A 15460-nucleotide genomic window follows, 5' to 3' on the forward strand; every position below is an offset into this window, starting at 1 on the left:
CACTGCTGCGGCACGTGTGGGAAGTGCTCCGTCAGTGAGAGCGCCTTCAGGCACCAGCGACCCTCGCTTTACATCCCAGTGTCCGTAATGGAAAGACGCACCATATAAAACGGGTGCAGAAAGCTTTACGTGGCAACACATTCCTGATTGAACATTAAAGGGCTACAGCAGGAGGGCAGTAAGAAGTGTGAAGAATGCAGGGTCTCCATTAGCCCAAAATTCTGTGTTCAATCCTTAATAAACAGAGAGTGAGTTTTCTCCCTCTGCCAGGCTCTGTTCTGAGACCAGGGATACAGGCGGGAGCAAGATGGTGTTCCCGCCCTTGAGAGGACTTTCAGTTTCTGCTGGGAGGGGACAGACAACAGACACACACGCAGATAAATAATGCAGTGTGATTTTAGATATTGATGAGCATAACAGAGCTGGAGAGCGGCTAAGGAGGAGCTGAACATGGGTGCTCTCAGTAGGGGGTCAGAGAAGGCTCTCAGAGGGAGAGGTATGTGATGAGAACAAAGCAGCACGTGCAGAGGTCCTGGGGCAGGGACGGGCCCTGAATGTCTGCATGACGGAAAGGACGACAGTGCTTGCTGGAGCTGAGGGCTCCAGGTGGGGAATGGGGGGCAGTGGGGCTGGGGCACAGAGGTCAGCGTCAGAAGCCAGGCCAGCTCTCCCAGAGGGGAGACCCCCACACAGCGGTTATGGGGGAATAGCCAAGCGATACCAGTATCAGAAGAACCACTGTTACAAAAACAAAACACCGTATCTGAGGACGGTGGGAAGCCTCAGCCATCACTCATGCTTCTGTAGCCGTCGGAGACTTCAGCCTCTCTGAATAAAAACACAGAGGGGACTACGGGGGAGGGTCTCTAATGCGGCGTAGAGCTGCATTAGAGGAGAATCCTATGGTCGCAGTAAACACGGGGAGCCTTCCGGGTGAGTTAATCACGGGGCCGTCCTCAGGGATTTACACAGGGAGAGCAACCCCGGGACTGTACCGAGTGTGCAGCAAGATGTGAGACGCTGAATTCTGTGCTCTCGGTACAGTCACGGGCGGTACTTTACAGGTGCCTTTAGAGTTGCTGTTTAAAAGAGGAGAAAGCAAGCGTGGTCGTCCGGGGTTAAAAAGGGCCTGGGCCAGACGAGCAAATGTCCCATGAGTCTTTCCAGAATGTTCTTGCCGGACAGCATTTCCTGTCTGAGAAAGCAGGACTTGGGAAGACGAGGAGGCTGCCAGTGCCGTGAGACATGGTCGGCTGTCTGTCCGTCTGCCTGCACCCCTGAGCGGGGATAGCGGACACCAGCTAGAGCCAGCCGTCCACACGCAGGGCACAGCTGCATCAACCATCCTCACTGCGGAAATGTCTCTGCTCCTGCAAACTCGTATTCCTGCAGATCACTTGATTGCTCTTTGCAGGGGCTTCCGGAAAGGCCCATCAGCTCTTCCGTAAGGAGCGTCAGCTGAGAGTTCACCCTCCCCCCAAACCTTTGTCTTGCCCCATCAACCTTCAGCTCCCAGGTCGTGATCTCTCCACTCCTAGCCAAGCCGCCTGCACTGGAAGAGCCGCTTTACACCGAACTCCACCATGCCCATGAGATCCAGCCTTGCTCTTCTCCTGAGACATTACCAGCCCTGCTGGGGGGAGGGAGCCCTCCCCAGCAGTGGTGGGCAATGAGCAAGGCTCTCCTGTCCCCAGGTGCGTACTGGTGTCGGCGGTGGCGCTGATGTGCCAGAGTCCGAGGTGGGGGGACTGACCAAGACCAGCGAGACAAAGCCTGAGAGCTTTCCTCCCGGGGCTTGAGGCAGATTAAAACGTAACAGAATTAAGAGAATGAAAAGACAAACCGCAGAGTGGGAGAAAATGTTTGCAAAATTCATATCTGATAGAGGACTGGTGTCCAAAATACGCAAAGAACTCTTCAAACTCAACCGTAAGAAAACAACCCAATTAAAAAATGGGCAAAAGATCTGAACGGGCACCAAAGAAGGTATACAAATAACAAGCATCTGAAAAGATGTTTAACATCACACGTCTTTAGGGAAATGCAAAGTAAAACAACAAGATACCACTCCACCCCGATGAGAAGGGTCCAAATCTGGAACACTGACACCACCAAACGCTGCTGAGGGTGTGGAGCAGGAAGAACGCTCATTCACTGCTGGTGGGAACGCAGAATGGCGCAGCTGCTTCCGAGGACGGCGTGACAATTTCTGACAGAGCTAAACATATCCTTACCGTACAACCCAGAATTACACTTCTTCGTGTCTACCCAGATGAGCTGAAAACTTATGTCCACACAAAATCCTGCACACACATGTTTATAGCAGTCTTATCCCTAATTGCCCCAAACTGGAAGCAACCAAGATGTCCTTCAACAGGTGAGCGGATGAACTGTGATACTTGCAGACAACGGCATTTTATTCGGTGATAAAGAAGAAATGAGCGACACTGAGAAAATTTAACGCAAGATGCTAATAACAGGGGAAGCGCAACGGTGGGAGAGGTGATGGGGTACGTGAGGACCTATCGTGCTTTCTCCTCCATTCTTCTGTAAACCTGAAACTGTTGGAAAAAGTAAAATTTATTAATTAGAAAAATAACAAAACACAACCCCAGACAATTATAATCAGACGAGATTAAGTCATTTGGTAGAGGTAGGCCCCGACCGAGTACAGTGGAAAATAACAAAACAGCCTCCTGGCCGAGCCCTGGGGGAGGGGAACACCATCATGGGGGAGGAGCTGGATAGGGGAGCGGACCCCTGGGCAGAGTCCTGAAGGGCGAGAGTGGATTAGAGAGGGCAGTTTAGGCCAAGGAAGGGGGCACTTGATGCTAGGGTGTAGGGTGGGCATCTTCAAGGAGCAAGGAGGGGAGACGGGAGGGCGCAGCTAAGGAGAGAAGGGGCTGCCTTTGCGTGGAGAGGAGTGTCTTGGTTGGGGAGAGGTGGGGAGAGGGCAGAGCAGGGGCAGCAGGACTAATTAGGAGCTGGTGCAGGGCCCGAGGGACGGGGGCCCACCGGTCGCCCTTCTCCTGGATGCACGGGCCGGTGCACAGAGAGGGGGATAGGGGCCAGATGAGCAGGGACGGGCGGGGCCCGTGCTTTCTGTAACTGGACTTGACACAGTCCCAGCTTTCTCTTCTGCCACATCTCCACGGGCACAGAAACATCCTTTCTGAACCCCAAAGAGGAATAGATGATCTGATAACTATAAAAAATATTTGACGTGTTGGGTTGCCCCGAAAATCTGTGTTGTGTGGTCTGTTTTAAAGAGTCAGAGGAGTGAACATTTCTCTTTATTACCTTTCAGGAATGAAGATTTCATTCTGAGCTCTTGTGGAAAGAGTAGGAAAAAAGAGTTCAAAAAAAAAAGAAAAGAAAGGTCTAGATTATGTTTCATTTGTATAGTCAAAGACTCCAGAGCGGCATAACAGCGTGACTTTTCAAAGTGCATAATGACCCTCTTCATTAGTTTTAGCAACTTGTTAGAGTATTTTGGAGGCAGGATTTTCTGTGAATAGGGAGCAGACACGTATAGAAAAGAGGTCCCCTCGCTGACAGCATGATAATAGCTCTGTCCCGTTACAGAGCAGACAGCCACAGAACACAAGTTGGTTCAAAGTCACTTGGTATTCAGAGAAATTTACTGTAATTCCTCACAAAAAAGGACCTTTGAAAATTACATTTAACATACTGTATCCCTGTAATCCTTCATGTTTTTGGCCTTCCTATAATTTGTGCTGAAGTCGTTATCCGTTAAAAGCAAATTTTAAAATATAAGATCAACGTTTTCAAGGTATAAAAAAAAAAGACAATCTAGGTCAGCTCGTGCGTTCCCCTCCCTCCCTCCTTTCTCTCTAACTTTTCCTCCGTGTTTGCTGCTCCTTCCCAGGAGGCTTTAGCTCAACGGCCATCACCATGCAGGCTTTTGCATCCATCCACCCCACGAACGGCGGCTGGGGGGTCTCCCAGGGGTCCCCACGGCCAAGGCTCCTCCGAGGGGCGAGGGCTGGGCCCCTCTCGGCCTAGAGCAGCTCCGCCTTGATCTCTTTGTGGTTGAGGGCGTCTCTGTGTGATCTGAGTTGGAGATAGGGCTCCTGGCTCGAACGAAACAAAAGGAAAGGCTGAAAACCCGTGATCTTGATTAAACTGGCAAACAGACCAGCTCATGTATGTATGTGTCCTCTGTCTCTTGTGGCCCCAATTCTTGTTGTCCTCAGAGGCCACATAGATTAGGATGCCATTGACTAAAACCCCTGCTGCCCCAGACTCTCACTGTCTGCTCCTGAAACTCTGGAATCAGAGACTTCAGGCTGCATTGATCACTAGCTGTCTAACCCGGGAGCTGAATAGGCTTTTACTAATAAATCACGTCGTATTCCTCATCTTATGCAGGAAGCAACAACTTCTTCCTCTTACAGAGTGTGGACCTGGAAAACACACGGAGCAAAGTGAGCCTGCGGTTGCCTGTCACTGGGCACGATGCTTTACTGCCCTAGGGCAGGTGTGTGTGCACGTGTGAGTGTGCGTGCATGTGCATGCATGTGCATGCACGCAGGTGTGTGTGCATGTGTCCAGGTGTCTCTGTGTGCACGTGTGTGCGTGCATGTGTGTGTGTATGTGTGTAGGTGTTTTCTTAGATTCCTGTTTGAGACATTAGGATAGAAATATTATGGAAAGTTAAAAGCCCAGAGTGTATCGTGTCTGAATATCGTGTCCAGATTTGGCAGATAAGAAAGCTGATCAATTTCCCATTGAACTTTTCTCTGGTTTAATTTTTTCCAAAAGTCCAGCGTGGGATTCCGAGCACATGGGGGTGAGTGGAAGTGGAGGAGCCTAAGGAAGCCGTGCCCTGGGAAGGGCTTTGCTTCCTGACGTATCAAGACTCAGATTCACACTTGGACGCTCTCTAGTTGGTGACCTCTGGGGAGATTTTAATCTCTCTACACTTCGGTTTCCTTCTCAGTAAAATGGGGATCACGAGGCCTCACCCTTTTGGCACGTCGGGAGGGGAAGGTGAGAGGGTGGAAGCGGGGATGATTGTGAGCCGAGGGCTCTGCTGGGGCGGGGATCGCTGTCAGCGCTGCTTAGTCCGTGGTGTCTGGGGCAGCACCCAGGACACGGGAAGGGCTCAGAAATGTTTGTAAGACGCATACTTTGTGTGTGTGTCATACTAGCAAAATAGTAACAGAACCCCGAGATGAGATTGGATTGAGCTTTCCCATCCGTTTTCCACTCCCCTGTACGCGTGGGTGTGGGGAGACCGCAGATCAGGAATGCACTGGGTGACGGTCCATCCTCGGTGGGACAAGGCAGAGACACGGTGGGCTGGGGCCTGCTTAAAGTAGCCTACCTTCCAGTCCTACCCTCGCCAAGGAATCTCCTAGTAACGGCATAGAGAAGGGCTTGCGCAAGTGTGGCCGCACATTCGCGAAGCATCCATTTGGCTCGAGGGGAAAATAAAACCAGAGCGCGTGTCTTCGTGCGGCTTGTGGGCAGAGGTTCCTCCCCTGGACAGGGCAGCGCGCGGCTCTGCCCTTGGACAGAGGGAACCAGACGGGGAGCTGGCGGCCCAGGTACGCGACCCGGAGAGCGAGGTCTGACGCTGAACTCCGAGCGCTCCTGAAGTCCTCGGTTGGGGTCTTTATGACCTCTGATGGCTATTCCAGTAGTTGTGGGAGGTCCCCTGATTCAAAGAGAGTGAAGTGAGGCCGCATTAAGAAAGGGCGGTACTCCCAGCTGCGGTCAGGGGGCCTCGGAAAGGCCTGAGGAGCCTCACGCAGGGCCCGCTGTCTCGGAAAAGTGAGACGTGACATTTAATGTTGTAGAAAAGCTGGACTGCACTTTTGTTCCCAGGAGACTTCTCCAAACACTTCAGCTGCGTCAGCATCAACTGACTCGTAAGGACGCTGCTCTGTCGTCCTGGGCTTCACAGCCGAGCCTGAGGCGCTTTGCTGCTGTCAGAGCCGAGGCGAAGGGCCGAGTGAAAGGCGGGCTTCCGGAAGGGAAGGACCAGCTTCGGCATCACTCAGCATCTCTCTTCGTTTGTCTTTGTGAAACTCTAAACCGTCTAGATTTGGATGTCGACGAAGTCAGGAAGGTTATCATTAGAAGAACAAAACACCAGCAAAAACCCTTTCTTTGCTGGTGAACTTAGTGTAGAAAATTAACAGTTTTCTTCAGAAGCGATTTGTTCCCTGTGTAAAATCAGCCCCCAGATCGCCTTGTGTGGCCTGCTTCCCACAGCCTGTGTCGGGAGGGGATAGAGCGGTAGAAGGAACCACTTGGATTTCTCTCTGTCCGCCTCGTGCCTCCCCGCCCTGGGCCCCCTCCCTTCATTCAGGTCATTCCTTTCAAAACATTTCAAGAGAGGGGAGGACCTACCAGTTATGGCATCTGAGAATATTGTAGAAAACTGTAGTCCCGGAGGACACAGAGAAGCTGTAGAACCAGGAGATCAGGCTTTTAGTTCAGAGCTGCCGTTAAGTAGCTGTGCAGCTTTGGGGAAAAAAAAAGCAACTTGACTGTATTGAAAAATTACTCTGTGTCATGTACTTTACATGTACTTTCTTAGTTAATCCTCACAAGATACCCATGAGGGGGGTAGTTCCATACTTATTTTGAAGATAAAGAGACTGAAATTCAGAGTGAGTACGTGAGTTTTTCCAAGCTAACGTCAGTAATACGTAAAGGAAAAGAAAACCGGGGGGGCTGTGGTTTCACAGGAAGCCTTGATGGGCCACCCTGGGAGAATGGCTTGGGGTCTGGATACAGGCCGGATACTGACTTGTCACAAGCTGGGGGACCCTAATGCCATCCAGGGCACAGAGGCCAGGAGTCCCAGTGGACGCCCTGCTGTGGCCAGGACAGCCCTCACACCACAAGTTCTCTGGTCTAAATGCCAAGGTTGAAAAACCTCGTTTCACGTATGGAATTCCATAGGTTAATTTACGGAATTCAGTTGGTGGAAGATTCAAAGAATCGGGGAAAGCGGGGCTCTTCCTGGTGGTTTGGGTCTGTAGGAAACGAGGGCTTCTCTACCTCGTGAGCAGATGCCCCTTCCCTACCTCACTCCCAGCGCCCCTCCCAGCACAGCAGGATGGGGACCCGGCTGGACGGATGGGAGGCCACTTGGCTTCGGTGTAGGAAACAGTCAGAATCGGGCTGCGGGAATGGAAGCCCGGGGAGATGGTGGGGTGAATGGTGGGAGCCTTAGCTTCCAGCTGGCCACCCACCATTTTGGAGGACCAGCCTGGAGGTCTTGGAGCCAAGAGCCCCCTTCCAACCATTTCTTGTTCCCCAGTGAGCTGAAAGCACCTACCAGCTCAAGCAATGCTTTTCCGTCCCCAGAATGGACTGAACCTGCCCCCCAGGCATTGGCATTTCGTGGTGCTCGGCCGGGATGCTGTACCCCCCGGGTGTTTGCACTGCTTCTTCCCTCACAACATACACCTTTCTGCTTGAAAGTCACCCTCTCAGAAAATCCTTCCTGACCTTAAAATAGGCTTCACCCCCTTCATACCTTCTGTTCCTTCAAACTGCATGATTTATATCTTCACAGCTCCTTCTGAGACTTGAAATGGTTGTTTACTTGTTGACCTGTTTGTCTGCATCTCTCATTAGAAATTTAAGTTTCGTGGGAGCAAACACTTTGCTTGTCTCGGCCAGTGCTTTAGGCAGTATTGCAGTACCTTGATCAGTATTCGGTACTTTGTTTTTCCAAAGGAAGGAATGAATGCCTGTGTGTGTGTGTGTGTGTGTGTGTGTGTACACCTGTAGAGCAGGGAGCTGCACAGTTCCAGGGCACTGCAGACCAGGCCACCGGGAGCACAGTTTTGAAAGATCTTTCATCACTTGAACTCACGGAACCCTTGTAGGGATTATCCATAAAGGATTACAAGTTCTCGATTATATCCCCTCTAAGGGTTGAGAGTAGTGACCAAGTTACGAAGGCAGCACGGATCGAGCCCTCTGACTGCCTGGCCGGGTCAGTCTTTGTTTAATTTACTGTGAGCACCGGATGAGCCAGCATTTCATCTGGAGTTTAACAAAAACTCTACTCAGACCATCTGCTTCAGAAACAATAAATAAATAGAAAATACAGATTTAAAAATAATTAGGAAGACAGCCCATTGGCCCATCAGTCACCCATTTGGGAAAGACACTGATAGCCGTGTTATTCTCAAACTATCTCAGTTATTCCTAATTGATCAAAATACCCTGATGTTTATAGCAAATGAGAGAATGACTCAGAATGAAATGAAGTCAGCGAAATGCCAGAAGTTTTTACATCCAAAACAGAGACATGGCCCATATGTTCAGAAATACTTTTGTCCTTAGGAAATGCTTATGAAAAAAAAAACGGATAGGCACTTCCTCAGAAAGAGACTCAACTAATAGTAGCACAGTTCAGATAACAGAAGCACTTTCCTATTAAGCTCACATCGCCTTTTACTTACTGATTCTCCACGATCGCGTTTGAGAAACCATTCAGACAGCAAATGCAAAAAGTTGCCCTCATGGCATATTCGTTTCACCTGCAAAAATTTCAAAAAGTTGAAAGTTCTCAGAAAGTTTTTCATGGTATCACCCATGTATTGTTTTGATAAATAAGCACGATACGTGATAAAAAAGGCCATTGCCTCATAATATACAAAATATATCCACACATGTTTATAAACAACTATAAATCTAAAATCGGCACTCCACACAATCCCATAAAATCGTATTGGCGTGTATAATCATTTGATCGTTTTTCAAAGTAAGAAGACACTTAGGTGGTAAAAAGTATGGTAAAAGAATATGGACTAAGGCAGAGAAAGGCAGACGGTGGGTGCGCCGTGGAGGCCTCGAGGGGCAGGACAGAGGGGACCACCGACTGCCTGGGAGAACAAGTGCAGGAAGCTGGACTGGAGGGAAGTTCGGATCCCGTCTTGTGGACACATTTCGGTGGTGGTGGCTTATCACGAGGGCGGGCATCATGTAGTTTATCATCTGGGTTGGGGCATTTGCGGGAGTAACAGAGGGCCGTGTGAGTAGTGACGCTGGGACAGCGGGTGTGCGTTGGAGCTGTTCCTGGGCGCTCCTGTCACCTCTGTGGGGCGGCTGTTTCCACAACGATTGTTCGTAACCGTGTCACCACTGCCTGGGAGGGTCCCCTCTTCCTGGCGAAACTCCCTGCTCCTGAACGCCGCTGGACCCGAAGACGTGCTTCTCGCAAGTAGGATCCGGAAGGGCTAGACTGTCACTCTGCGACGAGGTTACAGAGCGCGTGCCTTTCGGCCCCTCCCCGCCCCTGGCTTCCTCCTGGGTCCCCTCCCCGGGAAGCGGGCTCCTGCCTTGTGAGCTGCCCTACGGAGAGGCCCACAGGGCAGGGAACCCTGCCTCTGCCAACTGGGAAGCCAGCCCCCATGAGGTGACACAACCCAGCCAACGCCTGCATCACGAGGACCCCACTGAGCTCGTCCACAGGAACGGGAGATGGTAAATGTTTGCTTTTCTAAATCCCGAAGTTTCAGCGTCCTCTGTTACATAGCGAGAGGGAACGATGCAGAGACCTTAAGATGCGGCGTCCTAAGTGACTTTTTCCCAGGGCTGAGAGTCAAGATGTTTAAGCACCAGCACAGCACAGGCACCGGGGCCATCGGGTGGACGTGAGGGGCCCATTGTCCCCTACTTCTCCTTGAGCAAAAGCCTCCTGTTTTGAAGGGAGGTCCGAGGAGGGTCTCAGCCTGGGAGGACAGGCGCAAAGCTGTCTGCCGGAATCAGGTCAGTACTGGGAGTGAAGAAAGTGGCTGCATTTAAGAGCACACGAGGCGGCTGACGGCCTGGGAGTGAAGATGGGCTGCAGAGGACGGCCCCTGGGGCTCCAAGTCCACGGACGTTTCCTTTGCCCACACAGTGGTGGCCAGTGCAGAGGCCTGAATGTGAGCACATGTCGACATTTGAATGCTGGGAGGTATCCTGTGAAAACCCAGCTTCTCGTGAAGGATTGCAAGATGCAGCCCCAGGACCGCCCAGCACCCCTGCGCTCGGGGCTGGAAGGCCCGGCCGCCCCAGGACTGGTGCACACGCGGCGGTGGGTGCCTCGCCCTCGGGCTGGCTGACGGCAGGGCAGGCGGCCCTGGTTTCCCTTGCCCCCCACCTCCCTGCCCCTCATCCTCTGGGCAGGCCTTGGCTCTGGTGGTGTTTTATCCTGGAGTTCCCACTGCGGGCCAGATCTGTGGACGGAGCCCTCTCAGGACACCGGTATGGGTCAGCCGTTCAGGGTCAGAGCAGCCGCCGTTTTCAGTTTCCATGGAGAGCGGGCAGTATGGGGCCCCCGGGGGTGATGCTGGGAGCAGGGCCACCCCGATGTGTGTGCATTCTCGCTCCCCCTGAAGGAAAATAGAAGCTGAGTTTGTGTCTCTGCAAGCCTCCTTCAATTTTCTGTCCTCTGACCGAGGTTCCCTTGAATTTAATTGAATTTAGACTTTTAGAAAATGGGGAAGGAAAGACAAACAAAAGCAAACTGCATTGAGAATCCCATCAGCAGCGATCTGTGGCTTTCCGGGTGTCCTGAAACAAATTTTCTTTAGCCAAGGTGTGTAGAATTCAGCTCAAAATTTATGGTGAAATGGCCTCAAAATTATTCGAAGTTCACACAGCAGGATAATGAATTAGGAAGAAAAAGAACATAATCCATTTCTCTCTCTCTCTTCTTTCCCCTTTCTCTTTTTCTTTCTTTTTTTCCCTTCCTTCTGACCTAGCTTCTGAGATTGTGAAACTGTTGCATTGGTAGTTTTTTCTCCCCCAAGAGGTGCTCCTCAGAGGGTTTTAGACACATCAGGGTTCTATTATAAGTGGCTGCCTTTCACCATGTGGAAAGATTGAAATTGAATTTATTTTTGTGTGCTCTGTGCCTGATGTGTTTAAAGGTGCAGAGGGCACCCCAGGGCCCCGAGGTGAGTGCATGAAATGACAACAATTAAATGAGATCCAACTGAAAAAGTAGGAGCTGAAAGAACACAACCCAGCATTGGGGAAGGAGCCCAAGCTCCTGCCAGGGCTGGAGGGGCCCGGAGGGGACAGCAATCGCCTGCGTGGGTACCAGAGCCGGTCATGCCCGGGGTGCTGAGCCTCACCTACCTGTTCTGTGCATTGGGGGAAATAATTAGATCCAGACGTGGGATGTTGCGAAGAGGAAGGGAACAGTCCAGTAAAGTCCAGCGTGCAGAGCGCAGGCCGGTGCCGCCCCGGCTCTGGTTTCCCAGTAGAGCCGCCGGTGCTCGCCTTTGCCTCTGTGCCGCGGACTCCTGTGCCACGTGAGAGCCGATCCCTTTGTCTCGGCCGCGCCGTCCAGCTGGATTACAGAGATCTGCTGGTTCCACGTTGGCACTCAGTTTTACCGGCCAGTCTTTAACTTTCAGCCTCGTATCTGTGCTCAGAATGGCGCTATGTGACAGGGCCTGTTGCCATCGGCTCCTTCAGGGTGCAGGTCTAGAGCCCTCGAGGTGGCAGGACAAGCACTCCAGGTATCTTGTGCCTGTGAAAACGGAGGCTTAACGAAGAAGTTAAGCGAGGATTTGAATTCACGTCTGTGTTCGTTAGTATGGAAAAAGGAGAATTGTTCTAAAATAATTTTGTTTTGTTTTTTAGTTCTGTAAAATTTATTGTACTGACGTAGAGTTGATTTACAGTGTTGTGTTAGTTTCTGCTGTACAGCGAAGTGATTCAGCTGTACGTAGGTACACATTTTTTTCCCTATTCTTCTCCATTCTGTTGTTTTGTTCTGTAAGTTTCAGGTGTGCAGCACTATAATTGGACACCTGTATGCACTGCAGAGATGCACACACGTCACTGCCATGTCGAGTCATTTCCCGTCATGAAGTAGTGTTTGCAGTTGCGTCTGCAGCTTTATTCAGAACGTTCTGGCCTGCAGGAAGGGGGCGCCCTGCTGAGTGGCTCGGTTGGGTGGTTGTCATCCGTTGAACCCATGCAAGGGGGCGCGAGCTTTCCACCCCCCAGCCCGAAGCCCCCATACTGTCCCGTCCGGGTGGGTAGTCTGCTGTTAACCCTTCTGTGGCTGCAGCTGCTGACTCTCCTTCCTCATCCGTTACAGATGTCTCCAGGAGGAGAGCTTATGGTGGATGGCAGCAGTGATTTTAACTAAGGCTAATTGAAAAATCATGGGCTTTTCAAGCTCAGAAAGGCTTTCACAAAGATTGATGGGGCCCACGGATGTGAGGCTCACCTTCCCCGCTCCGTGTGGGACCCCGTCTGTCCTGAGGGTGTGAAGTAGGCCGGTCACCGCCCCCTGTCCCCACTGCCCCTCGCTCTCCCCCTCTGTCTGTTAAGTGGCTGGATGTCATTGACTGTTGGAATGCGGGCTCAGTGATTTCCTTTCTCTTTTCAGTTGTAAACTTGGGAGACGATAAGAGGGCCTGGGATATCTTGAGGTGGCTTTTTTTCTGTGGGTGGAAGTGTGGCTGTGATTTATTCCCCATCATGGGAAATATACCTATACCTTCTTTCCTGAAGTGGTAAAGAGACCCTTTAAACAAAGAAACGGCATGGTGACACATGGGTGGTGATGTCACCAACACCTAATAAATAAACAAGAGTATTTTACGTGTTGTGCAGTGTTTCTGCTTCCCCAGATCCTTGCAGCTGTGGCATAAGCTGCTTCTGGAAGAAAGCCGATGTGAATGTGGGTGAACATCCATTAAGGATTGGGAATTTAGAGCTTTCTCCGTAACTGTCACTCTGGTATGGAAAGCTCCCAGGGGGTCCTCAATCTCCCCATAGACTAGGTTAGTACTTCTCACACTTTAGAATTTCATGCAGCAGTAAAATTTCCAGAAACAACAGAATCCTGACATGTTTGTCAACTTTTAATTTTGCTAAAAACTAAGAACATTAGAAACATTTTAGAAAAACCAAGCTAAAATCACATCAACAAATAATCCCTCTTTGACCTATAACCACTGAATGTTTCATAAAAGAAATAAAATTTCAACACCAAAATACTTGAAAAGCTTAGGTCCCTAATTTTTAAATAAATGAGTCTTTAAAATATACTACAGTTTGCATTAAGAAAAGTTTACTGCATTTTATTGTGGCCTCATCTACTTTTTTAAACCTCTAACAAAGGTGGAACCAAAATACATTATTGATTAAACTCTGCCTGGGTAAATATAGGAAAAAACACACCTACCGAACGTTGCTCTGTCTGGATGGTAAAGCCAAAGAGGTGATTTTTAATTTTTCTTTTTGTTTGTGTGTATTCTAAAATTTGTAAAAACAAACAAACAAAAAACACTTAATGTTATTACTAATAATAGAATTACATAAACTATGTTAGATCCTCAAACCAGATTTTCTGAGGCTGGGCGGCCGTCAAGTCTGGGGTGTTAATACAAGGGTCAGACACCACGCTCCTCCCGAGCGTGTACCCTTAGCAGCCGGCGGTAGTGGGTCCCCTGCCTTGTGGTGACTCGGGGGGGAGAGGTCACTGTCTTGGCCTTTCCTGCTTCTCCCACCCCCTCGCCCCCAGTTCCAGCCCCTCCTCCCAGGTTCCCGAGAGCTTCCTCTTGACACCCCACGGTCCTGTTGTCTCGTGCTTTTTTTAAAAATTATTTATTTATTTATTATTTATTTTTGGCTGTGTTGGGTCTTCGTCTCTGTGCGGGGGCTTTCTCTAGTTGTGGCGAGCGGGGGCCACTCTTCATTGCGGTGCGCGGGCCTCTCACTATCGCAGCCTCTCTTGTTGCGGAGCACAGGCTCCAGACACGCAGGCTCAGTAGTTGTGGCTCACGGGCCTAGTTGCTCCGCGGCATGTGGGATCTTCCCAGACCAGGGCTCGAACCCGTGTCCCCTGCATTGGCAGGCGGATTCTCAACCACTGCGCCACCAGGGAAGCCCTGTCTCATGCTTTTCGTCTGTGTGGCGTTTCAGCTTCTCTGTCCTCTGCTGGCTGGTCTGCATCCTCTTGTTCTGTCTCCAGGTGAACTTCCTGAAAAGGGAAGATGCTGGTTCGGCCTAATGTGAATCCCGCCGCCGTGAACAGAGGCTCGTGCAGGGCCCCACGGAGGCCGTCCCAGCTGCCTGGCTGGCTGCTTTGGGGCCGGAGTCCGGCCCCTGGAAAGACCCGGGAGGCAGGTGACGAGGTGGAGCTCGCCTGAGCTCTGGGCTCTGGGGGAGACAGCCCAGGTTACGAAAGCCCCCCCCCCCGTGGCGTCCCCAGCAGTGGCCACCCACAAAGACCACCTGCTCTCGTGCGCGGTCCGGTGAGACCCAGCTCACCCCTCCACGTGTGGCTTCTGGGACTCGCGATCACGCTCTCGTTTATTCCCCTCGATGAGACCCCCACGTTTCCCACGAGTGCACGTCCTCTCCGTGGCAGCGGCCTAGTAGAGTCGCCCCTGAACTGGCTCGTGCACTTTGTCTTTGGCATAAGAAGTTTTTCTCCGTTTCTATTCATGAGTAAACTGAAACGCGCCCCAAACCACACGTTCGAAAATGGCTGGGGTTTGGTTTCAACGGTAGCTGTGGAACAAGGCTCTGAAGCCGGGGCGTCAGGTGGGCATCGCGGGCTGGTGGAGGCTTGCCCAGGAAGGGGCTCCGAGCGCCGTGCGCTCCTGCGGGCCAGTCCCCACTTGCCGATGAGGTCCTCCTGTGTCGCAGACACGGAAGCCGACGCTCTTTTCCTCTGCAGCTTTGTGTCCCTTCAGAAGCAAGCACTCGGGATTCTCCCAGAAGCACCTACGCCGCTCACCATTCTTACACTGAGTGCCGGAGTCTTGGCGAGAAGCTGGAAGAATCCAGACGTGAAAATAGGCAGCAGGCTTGTTATTGACGTGAGCCTGATGGGTTGCGTGTTCGCCGCTGTCCAGAGGACTTACAGCTGTGACTCTGGAAAGCTCTGGTCTCTCTGGTTATGGCCCAATGGCAGAAAGAATTGCTTTTTCACCGCCTTCTCAGGCTACAGCCCTGGACGATTATGCACAGTTTGCTTGTCTAGGAGACGCTGCCCCGGAACTTGTGTCTTGAATAAAACAGATGTGTGCAGCCCACGTCCAAGTGTGTTGCAGAGACCACCAGCCCTGCTGGGCAGGGGGCTTCTGGCGCCTGTGACGGCGTGGCCGGGATGTCAGGGGCTGCTCTGGGTGGGACCTTTCTCTGCTTCAGGTGCCACGTCTGTGTGACAGAAAGTCTGACCCCAAAGGTATTTTGGGATCCTGAGTAAAATTTAAATAAATTCATGATCTACATACTCTGCACGTTACGAAATTCTCCAAATTTACTTCCTTACAGAATTTTCCCCTTAATTTGCAATATCAAACAACCCTGGCGTCTATAAAGAACCAGTGAAGACCTTCATGGATTAAGTTTTGCTGCTCTCGTGTTCATCAGGCAGGGGAGGGGCAGCGTGGAGGGGCCGGTGACTGGCACTGCTCACACAACCCAGGCTGTCAGCAGGCAC

The 15460-nt window shown here is 51.2% G+C and overlaps 1 protein-coding gene across 1 annotated transcript; it reads left to right on the top strand.

The window, feature by feature from the left end:
• The first annotated feature begins 9510 nt into the window (after positions 1-9510).
• On the top strand, positions 9511-15182 carry LOC118884386. The gene is made up of 2 exons (XM_036832036.1): positions 9511-10075; positions 14693-15182. The coding sequence occupies exons 1-2, from the start codon at positions 9837-9839 to the stop codon at positions 15180-15182; spliced, it is 729 nt and encodes a 242-aa protein (XP_036687931.1). The 5' UTR covers positions 9511-9836.
• The last annotated feature ends 278 nt before the right edge of the window (positions 15183-15460 follow it).

Source organism: Balaenoptera musculus, chromosome 18 (assembly GCF_009873245.2).
Source record: "Balaenoptera musculus isolate JJ_BM4_2016_0621 chromosome 18, mBalMus1.pri.v3, whole genome shotgun sequence".
Lineage (NCBI taxonomy): Eukaryota > Metazoa > Chordata > Mammalia > Artiodactyla > Balaenopteridae > Balaenoptera > Balaenoptera musculus.

What these genes read in the sequence shown, in the direction of transcription:
- LOC118884386 (XM_036832036.1), top strand. Translation starts at nt 9,837, where the DNA reads ATGGGCTGCAGAGGACGGCCCCTGGGGCTCCAAGTCCACGGACGTTTC. An exon ending in GGACTGGTGCACACGCGGCG is followed by an intron (nt 10,076 to 14,692) that starts GTGGGTGCCTCG and finishes TTTCCTCTGCAG; the next exon opens with CTTTGTGTCCCTTCAGAAGC.